General features: G+C 36.0%; 1 protein-coding gene across 1 annotated transcript; it reads right to left on the minus strand.

Annotated features, from left to right (window-relative positions):
* Positions 1-2,203: 2,203 nt before the first annotated feature.
* LOC124164099 (protein VAC14 homolog) lies at positions 2,204-19,765 on the minus strand. Its single transcript, XM_046541274.1, has 15 exons — positions 19,575-19,765; positions 19,296-19,446; positions 18,974-19,207; positions 13,574-13,794; positions 13,343-13,463; positions 13,142-13,265; positions 12,952-13,053; positions 9,675-9,919; positions 8,772-8,985; positions 8,433-8,535; positions 7,670-7,844; positions 7,381-7,499; positions 6,617-6,696; positions 5,778-6,021; positions 2,204-2,708 (listed from the first exon to the last, which is right to left on the minus strand). Exons 1-15 carry the CDS (start codon positions 19,676-19,678, stop codon positions 2,498-2,500), a joined length of 2,448 nt encoding a protein of 815 aa, XP_046397230.1. The 5' UTR covers positions 19,679-19,765; the 3' UTR covers positions 2,204-2,497.
* Positions 19,766-19,806: the final 41 nt, after the last annotated feature.

The raw sequence follows: 19,806 nt of genomic DNA on the forward strand, positions 1-19,806 counted from the left end.
CCCATCAGGAGAAAAAAATGCCAATTACGCTAATTCATAATAACTTCATACGCTAATTCAAATAACTTTAATTCTCTGGAGGACATAACCTACATAATAGGGGGGGGACACTTACCTCACAGGTTTAACACCAGTTATTTTGAGAGAATGAATAAGACTATAAATTTTCATGAAATACATGCAGCTACAAGAGGAGTGCTGTGAGAGGGAGGAGTGAAAACTTAAGTTTGGAAAAGGGACAACAGTTGTGATAGACCTTCAATTGTCTATCAATTTTCACATAATTTAGAATATTCAGGAATTTAAATTTATTTTCTAACAAACAATGGCCTCATAATCTTGCAAAAAACTTGTTTCACAATGTGGGGTGCTGGAATGTGAATTGGTTACTTTCGAGATGTCTCAGGGAGTGAATGGACCCTCAATGCTACTTCAGTTGCAAGAGAAAAGGTAGAGGAAATAAGGGTACTAGTGTGAGAAGTATTGCCAAGGCTACCACCTGCTAGATTATGTACTTTTTGTTGCAGTTCTTGTGCACACTGAACTACTGTGCATCTTCGCATTCCTGCTGGCATCACCCGTGCTACAGGTGCACACTTTCAGCCTCAACACTTCACCTCTTTTCATCATTTTTCATTTTATTAGGAAATATTTACTATATGGAATATTGAAAATAAGGCAAAGTGATAAACCTACTTCTCAATCAGAAGTTTATGTCCAGCAACACTGCCATTACCAATCATATTCAATTAAATCTGGTGCTTTCCTCACATATTAATTAGATATTTATTTTTCTGGGATTTCATCTGGGTTAGCCGGTTCATGAATTCTTCTGTTTTAAGGTTCAAACTCCTTATTACAAGAGTGAAATTCATATTTCAGAGCAGTCAGGGATTTATGGATGATAGGAAGGTAATGGTAGTAAATTTATTAGCTTCATTACACACCAGGGTTCCAGTCGTTGTACTTATTAGTTTTAATTATGCCACCGAAACAGTTATTACCATAACAGACTGAAATTACCGATTAATATTACTGCATGGCTGTTTCTTAATTGACTCATATGGATGAGGAGGAGGGAGGTAGAAAATGTTGTACCACAAAGTGAGTTGGTGTAGCATTTCATCTTTCTGCGAAGTCCATGATCTACCTCTGTGCTCTCCAACCATGGTGCAATTATTACGCTAATACATACTTACACTATATTTCAGTATGTATACTTCTATGCATGCAAATTAAAAAGCTGTCAATATTTAAATTGGAATTTGAAATACATATTTATCAATTAATTCGTAGTTGCAATCAAGCCTAGGCAATTCAACTTCAACCAATATAAATTATGTATGCATGTAATGTGCATAATTCAAAAGCATTCACTCAAGCAGTACACATAGATGGCTCATTAAAGCTGTTTTGAATTCACGTTTCTATTTCTTCCGTCCTCAGCAGCCACTAAATTTGGTACATACTTGCACTGCAGAATTGTCATTAAGAATCAACCTGGACATGAATTCTTCACTGCAGCTCAGAATTAAAAAATACACCTATTTGTGACTGCTTCATTCTCAGAAAATATCATTTGAAATTAATACCTCAGAGAATGTAAATAAATTTTCCAAGTAAAAAGCAAAGAGAACACCAGAAAACTTTTTAAAAATCAACATGGATTACTTCTATATTAAACCAATACTTTATTACCCACATTTAATCTCAAGGAATCTGAACTAACCAAACATTGTGTCATATATTATCTATTTCACTTTCTTTTTATGTTTCCTTAGCTTTGGTTTCTTTCAGTGGCGCCGACTCCATGGGGCCTGAGGGGGCCCGAGCCCCCTCAAAGATTCGTTTGGGGGGGCGGAGCCCCCTCAATAATTCAAGAAAATAATTAAGTTATATTATGCTTTGCGAAATCACAAAAATATATTGGTAATTTTTATTTCCCATGTTAGACGATAGTTACCTTTTAAAATAAATTCAACAATGTGTGTTGAAACAAATAATTATAAGATTAAGCAGGTTAACTGAATCAAGTGGCGTGAATCATGGTAGTGTTTCGGTGCTGCGACACACTTTGAATTTAACCTCTCCCCGGGGCAAGACCTCCGATATGGGCCCCCCCAATTTTTTTAATAAGTCGGCGCCCCTGGTTCCTTTTAAATTCCATAAAATTATAATTTCAGCAAAAAATTCACACTAGGACTTGGTATCCCAAATTCGCTTTATTATCAATAACAATAATGGCAATATTTAACAATGGCAATCATTTTTTTGAACAATTAATTATCAAAAAATTTTTCTCACAAAATATCTACAGATAAAAATTTTAATGTCCATGGATAGATATTTTATGATATAAAACAATATTTTACATTAAAACAACATCTTGTATAATTTAAAAAATAAACAAGAGTGATTAACATAATTATTTACAAAAAAAGAAATATTTTTAAATTGGTTCCTTTCAATCAATTCTGTTCAAATCACAACTGATCCGCTAGGATTCACTTAATTTAATGCCACATTCCACAACTGTTGAGAGCCTTCTCACCTTTTTTTCAATTTTATGCCTTTCTTGTACAGAAAGGAAATGTCTTAAACCTGGGTCAATGTGTGAATATTCTTCACCACCATCTTCATTCAGTTGGTCAGCATCCTTTTTCAACCAGCCTCTTTTTTGGTGGCTCTCTTCTTTGGAATCTGAGCTTCTTGAAATTCAAAAGGCAACATAACATTAATATAATACAACAAGGAAGGATGCTAGTAACAGATGAATAAATCTAAGACAACATATCTTAACCCGGTAACGCCTGAATTAAAAATTTTCTGCGATTTTAGTGGTAATCATACGTTTTAATACGAATGAAATTCTGAGTCATTCAGTGCAAGTTTTATTCTTTTATCTCTAATAGTTTCCAAGATACAGCCTGGTACCATATGGTACCGCTAGGCGTTTAAGGGGTCAAAAAAACGAAATTTGAAAAACTTCGGAAAACGCATTTTAAAGCCAAAAACGTTAAATATTTATTATTTTCCGGAAAACACATTCATTTTCATCCAAAATTACGCTAAAATATCGATAATATTCAATCAATTATTAAATATTATTGTTTATAAAATAGAAGTTATGTATAATCGACGTAGAAATCAAGAATAACATGATTTTAGCGTTTCACTCAGTCGTTGCCGCATATGGAAATGAACAAAGCAGTCACTGCATTGCATTTCAAGCATTCTGTTCTTATTTTACTGATTCAGTTTTCAGTAGCACACCGTCCCCGCTTGGGCTTGGATTTTATTTGTTGATTGTTCCCGTCGAACCTATCAGGGGCACTGGAAAGAAGATAGGCCGCTGTCAGTTGAATGCGATCTTTGAAACATGAATCAATTACAAATCTATTTCTTTAGCAAAGTACCCCATTCCAGTCGCACTTCTGGTAAATTGAGCACGTCCTTGATATTTTAGGGGATCCTATTATCCAGCTGTGATTACACTACTGGCCATTGGAACTCTAGCTGAGTTATGTTTTTCAGGATTTCCGCATCAGCATCCATGCGTTGGGCGTCATTGCATCCAGAATCCAAGTAAAAATGGGCCACGACCATTTTGTCGCCTCACATTCCTGAGTTTTACGAAGTAGCTATCTGAACTATTGATGCACTGCACTTTCTAGCCAAACCTAATTAGCTTCCCCCGCAAGAATTGCTAACAGCTATGTCTTCCAAAAGAGAACAACATCGACTCATTGAAACTCAAGGACTGCTTTCCTCTGAAATATCCGCCGAATCTTTCTTTTGCCATGCCCATAAAAGGGCGCATTTTCCACGTCTTATCTGATTCATCTATAGCCGTGTAATCACCGCAATGAATAAACCTACGAAGTTGATAAAAATCTTTTACGTCTCATTGTGTAATAAACAAGATTATTTCTGGCGTTTAGTGCTGCCTCACAATAGTGCCTTTTACTGGGAGTCGTTTTATGCCAACTTATAAAAAGAATTGCAACAAATATTTTCAGTACCTCATGTGTTATATTTGGGTCATAACAGTTTCAGAATTGTACACACCTATTCGACTCTAACACTTAGTGTGTAAGGACATTTTCGTCAAAGAACAGTTCAAATATTCTGGTTGTGGATGCTTCATGAATCAGTGAGTTGGTAATCAGGATTACGAGAAATCCTTTCGTGCTTTACGATCTCTTCATCATCAAAAACGCGTCGTTCCTCCCTATTTTTATACCTTTTGGGTGCTTTACGGCTCTGTCCAGTTTCACTACACTTTTGAAAATTCTCAGACATTTCTTGAGATAAACTCAGCTGATTGCCCACCTTTTCGAACAACAACTTCAAATTCGGGCAGAATTGGCGTCCACTCGTTATTCCATTTTCCTCAGTCAGAAGGAAGGTATTCATCCTCTCTTTGCTGCAGTACATGCTATATTATAAGCAGTATGTGTAAGTTATTTCAGTTTTACTAGCACATGAAAGTGTGAAAAGTATCGGAGTGTGATTGAGATACGTTAGACAAAAATTAGGATTAGGCTGCTCTTGTCGAAGTGATGCCTGTCGCGTGGTCGTCTCTTGCCGCCAGCCGTCATTGAATTTTCCCCTTAGCAAGCCCCCTTATTCCCCATCATACCCCCTTCCTAATTGAGTACACGGATACTCTTCCTATTCATGTTTTTCTAAATAGGATTTAGGTATGCAATTATACCTCCCACTCCTTGAGACCTCGTGAGGGTACGAGATTCTAAAAAAATGCGGACAATTTAGGGCCTGATGTACTAGGATGACGTCCTTATAACAAAAAAATTAATTTATGTACACATTTTGTATGTGTTGTAACAATTAAATAACGCAAAATTTATAATATAAATGATGAAAAATAAATAATTGTAAAATAAATAACTGTTAGAAAACGAAAACAACAGAAATGTTCGTATTTACGCTTTCCGCCAAAACATGGTAGTGCAAGCGCCTAGCGGTACCATATGGTACCACCAAAATGTTTTGCATCATAACATCCCAAATATTAAGCTCACATACAAAAACCATACTTAATATGAAATGTACATGTTATAACAATCATAATTACATTAAAACATCTTCGTATTATGAGTACATAAGACGCAAGTAAAGAAAATCGAAATGCTTGCACTAAAAATTCCGTTTTTTTCGCATAGCTGAAAATTCTCAATTTTCAAACGGCTCTAAATACGTTAATTTCAGCTTTAAAAAAGCAAACTTTTCGAGAAAATGTAAATAAAAACATTCTTATTATGTTTAAGCTTTCAAAAATCCAAATAAATTACAATAAGTGACAAAAACGTTACGTTTAGCATTGCGCTACCGGCTGGTACCATATGGTACCGCTAGGCGTTAACGGGTTAATATTCAGAACTTAAAATTTAGAGCAATAACATTCAAGTTTTTATCGCTGAGAGCAAAGTGTCATACATACACAAATGTAAGACCTTCATTTTTTCTCTAGCACGAAAGATTATCAGTGTTGGTGGGGTCTTCTATGTCTCAAGTGATAAACAATGCAAATGATTAATCCACAATGTTCCACACACACTGGACCATAATATTGACATAAATTAAGATAAATTATTTGAAGAGATTATTTGTTGAATTTACAGGATAAAAAAACAATCAAAAATACTGAGAACCATACAATCCACATCAATGGTTCCACAAGCAATTCTACGAAAATATTCATAAATAGGAAATTTCAAATTTAAATTAGGCATGAAATCATCATCATATCATACTTTGATTTTTGATGCGATGGATTTGAAGACACTGTATCACCAGGAGATGGACCAGAAAATTGTCCGCCACAGCGGCAATTTGGCCACAGCGGAGGGGCACACTGCAGCCTCCGCCTCAAGGTATGGAAGGCTTCAGACTGAGGAAGTAGCATTAGTAGGCCATACAAGGCACGGAGCAAAGACTCACGGCTGCTATGGCATCCTCCACCAGGGGGCTTAGTTCCAAGAAGTTCCAACCTAAGGTCTGACCAAGGATACATAAAACTAATGATAGCCGAGAAAGTGGAGTCAGCCTAATGTTTAGTGGTTAAAAAAAACCTAAATCAAACACGAATTGCAATCAAAGAAGTGAGATAAAAATTTTAATAAAGCCTTGTCTAAAATAAATTAACATACTAACAAAATAACAGTTAGTGGAACAGTACTTGGTTTTTGTTTCACTATGAAATTAACATACATTTGCACATACTGCGAAGAATCCACAATTCTTCTAATCTGACAATTTTGTCAACGAATTCACACAAATTATTTGGAACAGATCAAACCCACATTATGTTTAAATGAAAAATTTAATGTAGTTCATAGCTTGATCACCTCAAATACAATAGATTAAATAAAAGTAAATGAATACATTAATATGATAATAACCTTAGAAAGTATTCAATTTCTCACCTAGTGTAAATTTCTCATCTCCCACTTTAAGGATTCTTTATTTGGGGTGTCTAAAGGCTTCACAAGGGATTTGAACCCAAGCCCTTTTGATCAGCAACCAAGTACTTTACCCACTAAGCTACCACACTCCCCAACTTCACTGAGACCACTTACTCTGTAATACTTACATGTGAATATTGGAGACTCGATGAGCTGAATGAGTCGGTCGATTTCTGTAAGGAATTCAACTGTGACATCCAAATCACCACTGGTAGTAGGTTAAGGCTTATTTCACAACATATTTGCCAATATGCCATAATGATGAAATGGTCAAGTATTAACTAGAACAGAGAACATACTGTCCTTTTCACCAACATATATTTATGAATGGCTGATCCATATAGACACCTAGTCCAATGCTCAGGTCACAAAACATTGTCTCATCCTTTACGTTACCCCCTCTCCCTCCTTTCCTATACTCCACCTATTCCACTCATATTTTTGTAGTACTTTTGATGCTGCACGTACATACATATAGAATTAAAAAACTAGTCCATAAAGAGTAATCCAAAATGGGAAAAATAGTAGGTCCTTAATGACTGGATTAAGCATGTTGAAACATGCATACAAAATACCTTTAAAAATCTGATAATAATGAAAATAACCTAACTAGAAACAATTTTACACACAATTTACACTTCCAGCCCATTAAACTCATTCAAATCCCACAGTATTTTACTATGCTGGATTATTTTTATGAGTATGGAATTTTGCTTACACTAAGTCTAACACCACGACCTGACTCCAATCACTTTCAGCAATAAGTTCATGCAGCTTCCATCTTAGTATTGGTTCGACATCTCCTGTTAAGTAGAAATGACCAACATGCATGTATGACTATGCAATGGTTGAGAGAGATATTTCAGGAGAAGAAGCCAATAATAAAGGATACAATGTAGAAATTAACTCAGATGCCACATCATAATTCTGAGTTAAAAGCAGCAGAGCTACAGTTGCCACTGGACTATGGCACCAACATGCATACAGACACTGAAACAATTCATGAGCTTCCTGGGGAATAAAAATGATGATTTTCAATTACTTTCAGACTAATGAGCCAAGTAATAAAATATTACAAAATTCTTGTTTTTTATTACAGTTGTATTATAATTCATAATTTTGACATCACACAGATTCATCACCCAATCAAAAGCAAAATAAAGTAATTGCAAGATACAGACCTTATCTGCTAGATTCTTTAATTTCATCCTCAATGTGAACAGCTCACTGGATGTGAGCAGAATACAATTGAGATTTTCCACCATTAGGCTAGCAAAAGCTAAGTCATCCTCCACTATCAATGCTTCTGCGAGGGCACGATATATAGCTTCTGAATTTAGCAAAGAACACAACTGCCTATGAGGGAATATTAAAGATCCATAAATACTAAAACTATGCATGTACACAATAAGTTCCAAAGATTGATAAGATATGAAGAGATGGTTTAAGTATACTGAAACTTATTCCATAAACTGTGATAAAACAGCTATCTGTGAGTCAATCCACTATGAAGTATACAAATTTACAATATGATGAACTACCAGATGCGAACATACCACATTAATCTGAATATAATCTATTCCATTTTGCCCAACAACTCCAAGGAGACAATAATGGGGGTAATAAATGTACATACTTGATAGCAATAGTTACTTTTTCCAATATTGAATCCTCAAAAAATTAGGAGGTGATCATGATTGGGTAAACATGTAGTATTTCTTCAGCAGCATAATCATATTCATTAAATAGAAACCAAGTATTACATCTTCTGTGTAGACCTATCCGCTTGGAATAACACTTATTCACACACGACCACAATAAGCAAAAAAGTGCATCAGATTACGAAAAATATCAAATGTAGGAGTGCAAAATTCCTACTGATGTGTTTACTCCAAATAATGTAGTTCTAGAGACAGTATTAATACTTTAAAAAACTTTACATACCTAATAATAAAGGACCCACGGTCTTCAAGAAGAGAGCGATCTGAAGAAAATAACCGTAGCAAACCATGGATGAACTTCGAAAAATATGGGTTTGGAACAAAAGCTGAAAATAAACACAATTAATAAAACACAATATCAATATTTTAAGAATGCACACCTTGATATTTAAAAAAATAACGGATTAAATTGAGTTACATAATTATTTCACTATGGCCAGTGACATTAGTTTTAGTAAAACAATATACGTATGTTAATGCTAACATACATAAATAAAATCAATTGTGAAAGAAATTATCATCACAAAATTTTTTGGAAAACAGTATCCCATCATTTCAATACCTGAAAGAGGCAGGTCATCACCACTATGCACTTGTGGAGGTGCCAAGGTATTATCCTCAGCTTCAACAGCTTTTTGAGAATGTAAGGGTGGTCCTTTGCTTTCAGAAATTAGTTTAGCCATCACCTTAAGAGCCTGCCGCACAACTTCATCAGATGGATCACACAAAGTACGAATCATGGCAGGAAATAATCCCTTCTCCAGATGAGCGAGAACCTTAAGAAAGAATCACAGGAGTTTAATGGAAACAATTCAGCTACACTGACCCTGTGATAAAGAAAGTTTTATAAAAATTACATTAAAACAGCAACAGCTATTACCGGAATATAGTCAATAATTTCCACAAGAGCTATAAAATTTCCAAGCCAGCAATTAAAGAAGTGAGGAAAATTTACAGTCCATTCTTACTCAAAACTATCACCACCCCAAAAGGTAAAAGATAAATATGTAATTACTCCGCACATGAATACAAAATAAATGATATTTCCAGGATATACAGGCATATATAAAAATGCATGAATTAACATTTCATGAAGATAGGTGAATTTGCACTCGGGATCCAACATTTTCAATCAAACATCCTCAAAGGCAGTGGCAGATGCAGAATAGGGACAAGAGGGGGGCTGAGTGGGAGTTAACCTATCAGCAGTAGTGGGGGTCTGAAAAAATTACAATTCTATCTGGTGTAAATTGGATACCCAAGGGGGGGGGGGGGGCTTAGATCCGCCACTGCTCAAAGGTCAATTGATTATTTCCCAGCCCACTTTCATTGGTGGAGAGCTTTAAACCATAACTCTAGCAACAAAATGATAAGTGAAGTGTAACTACAAGGATATATCATGGCAAAGTCTTTAAACCTAGCACCACAAAGGCATTACGTTTTCCATGAAATTAAATGCCCATACCTGATGAGGCATGCAACTATGCAGGTGATGAATCCATCCCAATACAGCAACTTTGGTGGCCACTGATGCATGACTCAAATGTTTTGTCAGTTCTTCAACAACTAACTCTAAGTCAAGAGCTGAGGAGTTCACAGATTTTTCAGACCCTTTTGGTAATTTCTGAGCACTGGCATCACCTTTTTCATGGTCAGGACTAGGTACATTATCTCCAGAATTAATCACACTTACTGTTGTTGCGTCTGCCCCTAACGATGGAAAGCAAAGAAAAATGTACGTGTTCATCACTTATTAAATACTGCAGAGAAAACTGACAGATAACAAAAACACAACCCAGTTAACCAATGCACTACTTCTATGAGGCACAACTTATTTGTATAAGTAAATAAATACACATGAACAGCTGCAGCTATGAAATCAATGGTTGGCGAGGTAACTTGGTGGAATCTTGACATGATAGATAAAAATTAAACTTTGTTGTCTTCCACACAGATTTATTAGAAGACTCAACCGGTTGAGAGGTGAAAAAGATACATTGACAGGGTGGTGTAAGATTTGCTGATTCATAACAATCACTAAGTGTGTACCACAGATAATCAAGAGGAAATATACATACGTATGTAGTTTTTACAAATAAAAATATTAGGGATGGATGGATCCAGGATTTTTTTCGGACCCGGATCGGATCCTTGATTTTTGGAGCTGAATCTTCGGATATTTTCAGATCCAAATGCATTTTCAATTTTCTGCTATAAAACGAAGTAATTATTCAAGTTTCTTCTGGGTGCATACAATCAAAAGAACGCTCCTTAAATTTACATAGACTTCTAAATATTTTTACTGATTAAAAATCGTTTTTATAAGCTTTAAAATTATTTTTTAAAAACGATAAAATCTTTACACGCTCAGGATGTAAACTGTTACACTTGCGTTTGGAAATGAAAATAGGTTTCAATCTTCGGATAAGCCATTGACTAATTTTTGATATTCCTCACATAAGTTTCCCCCGAATTTTGTTACTTTCTCTTCTGATACTGACTTCACTCTTTCACCCGCAAATGTTTCAGTTGCGGTGAGGTGGATTTTCCACTTCCTCACGATAGTTTCACGTCACAGTCCACTCACATGATGTCAATGTCCCTTTATGTCAATAAAAATGTTTCTACACAATGAAAGACATTTTTCTTGGTATATCATTCAATTGAATCGCAGCTGCACAATCTGGAACACATTAACAATGTTTAGAAAAACATTTGCGTCATGTCAATTATAAAAATTTTCGCGGCTGAAATTCTGTTGCATAACTCCTACGAGAGCTTTTAAACAAAATGGTTCATGAGTAGGCCAAGCATTGCAGTGCAACGGCGCATGCAAAGGTGGAATCGAAACTCCACTCCCTCGTACGGGATGCTGCATTCACTGAAGCATAAATTTAAAATTTCCGATCCAGAGGCGATGCCTTCAGCGAATTTGGATCCGAAGTATACGATGAAGGGCAATATCCACGGATATTTGGATCCAAAGTATCCGATCCAACCATCCCTAAAAAATATTATTTCCCTTCAATAAGCCACAACATCATCTCAAGCCTGATTCATAGCTAAGCACTTCAAGCATCTTCACTCAGCAGAACTTGTCAACTTGGTCCCTTAAAATGTCTAAGGTTCTCAAATTCCACTTCCCCGGGTCTGTTCCGACTTTCAATTACACAATGAATGTGTTAGATTGAAGATGAAAGAGGTTTGCAAAATAATGAACTTTTACCTCAGCATGAATTTTCATTATTGCCATTACAAGGAGATTGCAGCACGAAAAACCAGCAGACATCACACATGCTATATGCATTATAAAACAAAACACTAGTCAAACATTCAAAGTGAGGATGGGTCAGTTTCTTTTATTCAGTACTCAGTTCCACCAGTGCTTGACCTATTAACCAGGATTAGAAGTGAAGGCAAAAAAATCTGGTCTGAAATAATTTGTGCTACCATGACAGTACAGTTACTTTAAGGTTAATATGGGAATTATATTTGACCATTAATTGTATTCATTAAAACTTTTCTCTTCCACTGAATATTTTGTTAATTTTTTCACTGATCAATCAACAATTCAATCAATGGGTAGCAAAAATATTAAATTGGTTGTTGAGTATACTGATATGACATTACTTTTATTGTTCATGATATCCAAATACTGTAAAACTACATTAGAAACTGTGTACACTTCAATTGTGTGTATGAGTACTGAGAATTATTCATCAATTCACTTTTGGAGGGGAATGGTTATAAGCAACGCAATCCAGAATGTCTTATCAGCCCCCTTGTGTTTGCCCTGTCATTTATTTTAGTAACACATTTAGTCCTCAGGTTGAGGTGACCAAAGCATGGGTCTGTTGACGGGATTTTCACCCTTCGGAGGTGAGTAGAATGGAAGATGCAGCATTGGGCAGGGGGAGAGACCACTCCTAAGGGTTGTAAATGATCCTAAGATTGAATGGGGGCAGGCTGCAAAATATGGGGCATGCCAACAAGGCAGTCAAAGGGGAGAAAGCAAATGCATTTGATGCATTTGGTGCCAAACAATGAACACTCTGGTTAATTTTAACCCTTTGCTCCGAAATGACGAGTCTAGCTCGTCATGAACTTCCTATGTCAAATCACACGATAAAAAGTGTAGCTCATCATCAGATTTTCATAATTTTAGTACTGTTTAGGGTAAAAATATAATTTTTTGAAAGTTTAACAATGTTAAAAATCCATAAGGTGCATAAAGAACTCATATCTCATGAAATATAATGGAAGTAATAAAATGATTTTATGCAAGTGGTGATAATCTGTGCTCTCGATGTATTCAACTAGATACTCTACAATATGAAACAATAATCACTTTTTATTTCACTTTTCTATCTTGATTACAAACTAAAAAAATATCATTTCATTAACTACCATTCCATTTAAAAATAGCCAAAGAAAAAAATAAGTAGGCAATAGTAGCATGATATTCAGATAATAAATTGAAGAGGAAGGGGTTAATTCACTCTTCCCATTATTGATACACTATGGACCAGTGAGCACTGTATTATTTTAGGTAGTTTTCACGACGTCATAATGAGACTCATTGATAGATTTTGAAAATCAAGAACTGGAAATGAAACAGTTGATTAAGAACTGGAACCAAGAACTGATGCAGGAGCCAAACTAAAATCGCAACTGTCAAAAAAAAAGTGAAATCAATCCATCCTTAATAGACCACTTTCAGTATTAATTGGAAAAAAACTCACCCTCATTATCACCACATCCCTTCTTATTAATGTTATTTTCTTCGGTCACAGTAATGAGCTTCATGAAACTATAGTTTACTGCCTTTGCTGTTTCCCTGATATCTATGAACAAAGAAACAAAAATTTAAAAAAATCCTCAAAGCACATTTCCTGGAATACAAATGTCATTATTTTTCTCTCATTCACTTACTTTTACGATTATCATCTTCATAGGCTAAACAGGGAAGTGTTGCAGAAAGAATTGATGCAGTGAAAGGAAGCATTGTTTCTCCAGACAGTTGTATGAACTCTTTTATCCATGTTATAGCTGTGAACTATACAAATACAACATAACTAAAAATTCAACATAAGAAAATTTTGAGAATTAGAAGTAGCAATGAATACATAATACCTGAAGAAGATCGTCTGGTGCTTGAGAATGGGTGATCAGAATGTTAACCATGGATGAATAATCAACATAAGAAGGGTCATGCTTAATGCTTCTCAGAAATTCTCCCAAAAGAATATCACACCTATTTTTCAATGCAAAATATGATAAAATTAATACTCAATAACAATCATTTTCTTAAATTTGTAGAGGAAGCATTATCCTGATTATATAGAATTAGTTATATGTACTTACATTTGCCGAATTCCTGGGGTAGAATCGGATAAAATGCGGAAAAGACCATCAAGAATATCTGGTAAAAATGGAAGAAGGTTGAATGATGGGCAAGAACACAGAGCACCAATCCAAGACAAAATAAATTGTCGAGCAAAGGCATTGGTAGCATAAACTCTCTCCCTCAGCATTGGTATGAAGCTGGCTAAATCAAAAGGTGTACCACTTTCAGTCACTATTTCCTGTAAGAAATTTTTTATCAATAGGTGTTATAATCATAATTGACACTCAGAAAAAACAGATAAACTAGATAAAATGAAGGATATCATTACGCACATCAAAGGACTAAAATTTATGACAATTTAGGCCATTTCAAACACTCCCAATGAATGTATAATAAGGCAAGATTTTAGCAAGTCTCCCCTACCCTCTCAATTTACATAGGACACCAGACATACATATGTACCTAGTATAATTGTTTCTCAGGGCTTCAAGTTGAGAATGTCCATATTCTCAACCTGAAACTGTGATGACCCTCACATAGAAGAGGAAAATGTTGGCCAGAGCTTACCAGATATTTAATTTGACCAAGCTTCCATAAACTGCAAACATAGTAACAAATGGCAAAAAAAATACTTCAGAATAATTGTGGAAAGTCATTGGATTAACTGATGGACAGCATGCAATAACGTAAATAATTAATAACATCATCATTCCAGATCATCCACACTATAATAAAAAATCCTGAGATTGATTTGATGCAACATTCCATTCTGGTCTTCTTTCTGCAAGCCTTTTCCTAGTAACATATTTCTTCTTTTGTACACCCTGTCAACTTCTAATCCTCGCTATCATAGAGAAACATTCAATTTTTGAATCTATGGGTTCAATACATCTTGATTGTGTCCTCAAATCATACCTCTCTTCTTCTAAAAAATAGAGTTTAGTTTATTCTCTAATCCAGGATTTGAAGAAATCTAATTGAATTTTATAAAATTATTAGTAGCAGCTGATACTTTGTGGAATTCTATTATAGTCCAAAGATTTTGAACTTTGCAAAATTCCACTCCATATTAATAATTTATTCATCATAAAGTCTACAATTGTGAGATTGGTTTGATGCAGCTGTTCTATCCACTGTACTTATCATAGCAACATTTATTCTCTTTCACACCCTTAATAATCTGTCCTATGTCACTCATTCGGGGATGTCACCTTCCCTTCTTCCTGTCCACCCACTCCTCGAAGATTTTCTGCAAGAGGTCATCATGACTCATAACGTGGCCGACTAAGTTTGTAGTCCTGTTTTCTTCAGAAGCTCACATGGTATACTGTCCACCCCACGGCTATTCTAGCCTTCATATCACGAAGGGCTCTCTTGATTTCCGCATCTAAGATCCCGAGCACAAGATTACCCTCCTCCACTGCACTTTATCTCCTAAATTCAATGTCTCCGGCCAGTTCCTTATGCCATAGAGATCCTCTACGTATTCAACACCTCCACTGCAAAAGCGACCAATAATCGCCCACCGAATCAAATCCGTTCATCTAGGAACCCAACAATACAAATGCGCTCAGCTGTGTCCAGAGCATAAAAGCTCACCTCCAATTCTCCAAGCTTCGAAAGGAGAGCGTTTCTGCTCCGGCTAGTGCCAGCTGAGTGCATACATATTGCTGGGCTCCTAGATGAGCAGATTTGATTTGGTGGGTGATTGTTGAGTGCTTTTGCAGTGTAGGTATTGTATTCCTTCCATCTACTCAGTACCTGTTCTCAATAGGTTATCATTCTCCTATCTTTAGCCTTAATTTTAGAAATGGTTTATCCTCTTTTGCAGCCTGATAGCGACTTAACTTTGGTGTACAACGTGCCATCTCCATCCTTCAGGAACTTTTCCATTGCCTCACACCGTCTTTTCCACCAAGCCTCCCTTGCCCTCTTAGTTTCATGCTGTAATCAATTATTTATTACCCTATACATTCTTTTGCTTTGATCTGCGTCAACACTCTTCCAATTCCTTCTCTCCTTCAATTCTTTTATTATTGTCTCCATGATCCACAGCTTCTTTCTCCATCCACTATCAACGTAGTCAATTGAATTCTCCACCACTTTCACTATTCCTGTTGTAACATCATCCCACCCTTTCTCTTCAGTCAGTGTATTTTCAATCACCCCAATACCATTTTCCACTAGTTCCTGATATTCTCTTCTCATAGTCCCCTATAGAGCTTCTACATTCCATTTCTTTGCTTTCCTCACTTTCATAAATCTCTTGAATCTTCCCCTGCATTTCATGAGAACTAGGTTGTGGTCTGAATCCAGGGAAGCTATGCAAGTTTTTCATACTATTTCTAAACCTCTGTTTTACCATGATGTAGTCTATCTGATACCTCCCCACATCCCCTGGACTTTTCCATGTGTACTTTTGCCCTTTATGATGATTGTAACATGTGTTCGTGACGAATAACTTGTTTCTCCTGAAAAATTCTGCTGCTTTCTCTCCCCTGCCGTTTCGCACTCCTAATCCAAATTCTCCTATTTCGTGTCCATCCCTCCCCTCCCCGACTGAGGCATTCCAGTCCCCCTTCACTACTAGATTTTTCTCACCCATCCTTTCTCTAATTATTTGCTCAAGCTGTTCATACACCTCATCTACTTCTTCCTCCCTATGATTACTAGTTGGCATGTAAGCTTGAACCACCACGAGGTTGGTGGGTCATGCCTCAATTTCTACCACCAGAATCCTATCGCTTACCTGATCTATACCTACCACACTTACCCATCTTCCCATTTAATACTAAAGCTACCCCTCGCTATCTTTCCCCACCACTACATATAATCCTCTACCCATCACTCCATTAGTCCCCAACATCCTTCCACCTCACTTTGCATAATACTAAGATATCTATCCTCCCTTTATGCATTTCCCTTTAGATATTTTATAACTTCCCCGCCCTCATCATTGTCCTCACATTCCACGTCTCTTCATTTATAGCAGACTTCTTCTTCTCCATCTTCTTGGTCTCTATTTCTTTTCTCTTCATTGCTGTTGTTGCTGATGATGATGATAAGTCTCTGCAAGGATTTCGCATGTTGACGACCCCGAGGACCTTGCCGACCTCGCTGTCGTGTACAACACCCGCCCATTTTGGACAGGTCCGTTCGATGAGATTCCGGGGCTCATTTGGTTGCACTCCATGTTTTCAGGGAAGAGATAGTTGGTAGGGTTTCCCACTTCCATTCCAACAGTGTTTTTAGGTGACACCACCACATGGACTACCTTTCGTCCAGCTCCTACCCTTCGACCTATCTGACATGGGTGGCCCTACTGGAAATAATTTAGAATTAATCCCACTAGTGCAGCTCTAGGAGTCATAGTAACTCCTGCTTCCAACTCATCCTATGCTTGCCTTCCCTAGTAGAAAAAAGTGTGTTCATTCAGTGTTCTTTTTATGTTCATTTAATGTTCAAATTGTGTTCCTTCTATGTTCACCGAATGTTCACTTTATGTTCTTTTTATGTGTTTTGTGACAGAAAGAACATAAAAAGAACACAAAATGAACACTCGTCTGTGAACATAAAAAGAACATAATTTGAACACAAAATGAACACTTTTTTGAACATCAAAAGAACACAAAATGAACATAAAAAGAACATTATGTTGAACAACAAAGAAAAAGCTTTCACGGAAGTCCCATCATTACCATGAATACTTTCACATCTTTGCGAATCAGATGTCAGTGTTTGGATAAGTGTCAAATCATTTTATTTCCAGATTTTTTTATTAGAAACGAACTTAATAGTAGCAGCCAAATGCTCAGGCCTTATCCCTGCTTAGTATGCAATAAAGTACATATTGAGAGTGTTTTCAGGTGTTCCTTGATTGCATTCTCGGATCGTTCAATGTCCATTTTTTGATGATATGCCTTCATTTTGGGATATTTTTCCCGGAAATTCATTATTTTAAATTTCTAGAAATATTATGGAAAACTGCTAAAAAATACAGTTTTGTGGATTTCAAGATGGCGAAATTCAAACTCATTTTTGGTAGACAAAGTCTCCAAAATCATCTGTATTACTTGTTTTATGTAAAGCTACTTGTCATGACACATGAACTGCAGTTATCCACAATCACCTCCAAGGAATGAGAATTTTTATATTGGTTTATTTTAAAGAACAACAAAGAAAAATGTTCATTTTGTGTTCAACATAGTGAACATAAAATGAACATATAAAAAAATGTTCAATTTGTGTTCACCATGGTGAACATAAAATGAACACAGAGTGAACATAAAATGAACACATAAAAAAATGTTCATATTGTGTTCACCATGGGGAACATAAAATTAACTCCAAAGGGAACACAAAATGAACATAAAGAAAAATGTTCATTTTGTGTTCAACATAGTGAACATAAAATGAACATATAAAAAAATGTGTAATTTGTGTTCACCATGGTGAACATAAAATGAACACAAAGTGAACATAAAATGAACGCATAAAAAAATGTTCATATTGTGTTCACCATGGTGAACATAAAATGAACTCAAAGGGAACACAAAATGAACATAAAGAAAAATGTTCATTTTGTGTTCACTGAGAGGAACATAAAAAGAACATAAATTGAACATCAAAAGAACACACCAAGAAATTGGTGAACATAAAAGAACACCAAAAGAACATCAAAAGAACACTTGAACACTGAATGAACATATAAAGAACACCAAAAGAACACAATTTTTTCTACTAGGGTTACCATCTCCTAAGTATACGCTTCAAAAAGCAATGGTGATAGTAGATACCCTTGCCTCAATCTTCAGCCAATGCTTGCCCACCCAGATTCTCCATCCAAAGCACTCATTTGCACAGTCTGGGCAATTTAAAATTATATACGAGTCGCCCATCCCTCCAAAATATACCTATCTTCTTTAGAATATCCATTAACTTTCTAGCTTAACTATCAAGAATGTAAGTGAATCCACAAAAGATATTCATAATTTGATAATATGAAACAAACATACCTACATTTCTTAGCCAACTGATTAATCGCCCTTCTATCATAATCAGTAGTAGATTATGTAACCAACATTGGTAATGAACTTCAATCAAATCATTAGATACAATATTTTACTTACTCCCCAATTTTGAAACAATTAATTTACTAACAACATAGCAAAAGTTATCAAGAATAGTACCACATGAATAGGAAAATGGTTACTTCCATCAGTTAAGACGAATTCAAGAGATTCAGAGGTAATATTGAAAACAAATACACAGCAGTAATATTCTTCAGTCTTTACGAAAAGTTGGAAGACACGCAGCTAACTATACTCTCCACCAGTCACAAGAATTATAGTTATCATAGGCGAACTTTATAAATTGTAATCCTAAAAAAAATAAGGCATATTGAATAAAATTGCTACCTTCATGAGCCTATCAAGAAGTTCTGCTCCAGATTTAACATTGTGGTCAGGGTCAGCGGCGAGACGAGCAAGGGCGTCAAAGATCCGAGGAAATAAATGTGGAAGCAGAGACCCTCGAGCAATTTTTGCAACATTATATAATGATTCACAAGCATAATACCGAACTCGTAAGTCCGTGTCTTCAAGGCAGGCTAGAATAGGCACAACAAGCTCTTCAGTGTAGAAACAAGTATCCTATAAGAAAAAGTTGAGTAGAGACACTGCCATTGACAGATCAAAGGTTACGGACAAATACTAGGAAGATGTAAAAGTTTAAACTTACGTTTCCTAAGGCAACAGCAATAGCAGCAAGACCGATGAGGCCACCTTTCCTGACATGCCCATTCTGTGAACAGGCAAAATCGCGGCCCAAGACTTTGAGAAGTTTCTTAATTTGTACAGTATTATTACAGGCGGCGAATTCTTTCACCATTCTGAAACGCAAATATAGAAGATAAAACTGCTACCTGAATTAAATGCTACTGTTGCTCACAGATTATCCATTATGACAGCACATCCACATAACATCATTAGGTTTTGGTAGTGTCACGCCCCCTCTTACTTCTCTATTTCCAAAGCAGCTGCTTTTCTCTTTTCGTAAATCTTGTCATTTAATGCTCTAACACATGCCGCACTCAATGGTGCATAATCCTTTTCGGACATCATGATGAATAGTATTAAAAACGACAACAAACGCGACTGTGGATAATTCACAAGACATCGACTCAACTGGACTCAACAGTCATGTGCGGTTTGCTCTCCCCTCCCTATACATTACCAACCTTCATATACTT

This window comes from Ischnura elegans, chromosome 1, assembly GCF_921293095.1.
Source record: "Ischnura elegans chromosome 1, ioIscEleg1.1, whole genome shotgun sequence".
NCBI lineage: Eukaryota > Metazoa > Arthropoda > Insecta > Odonata > Coenagrionidae > Ischnura > Ischnura elegans.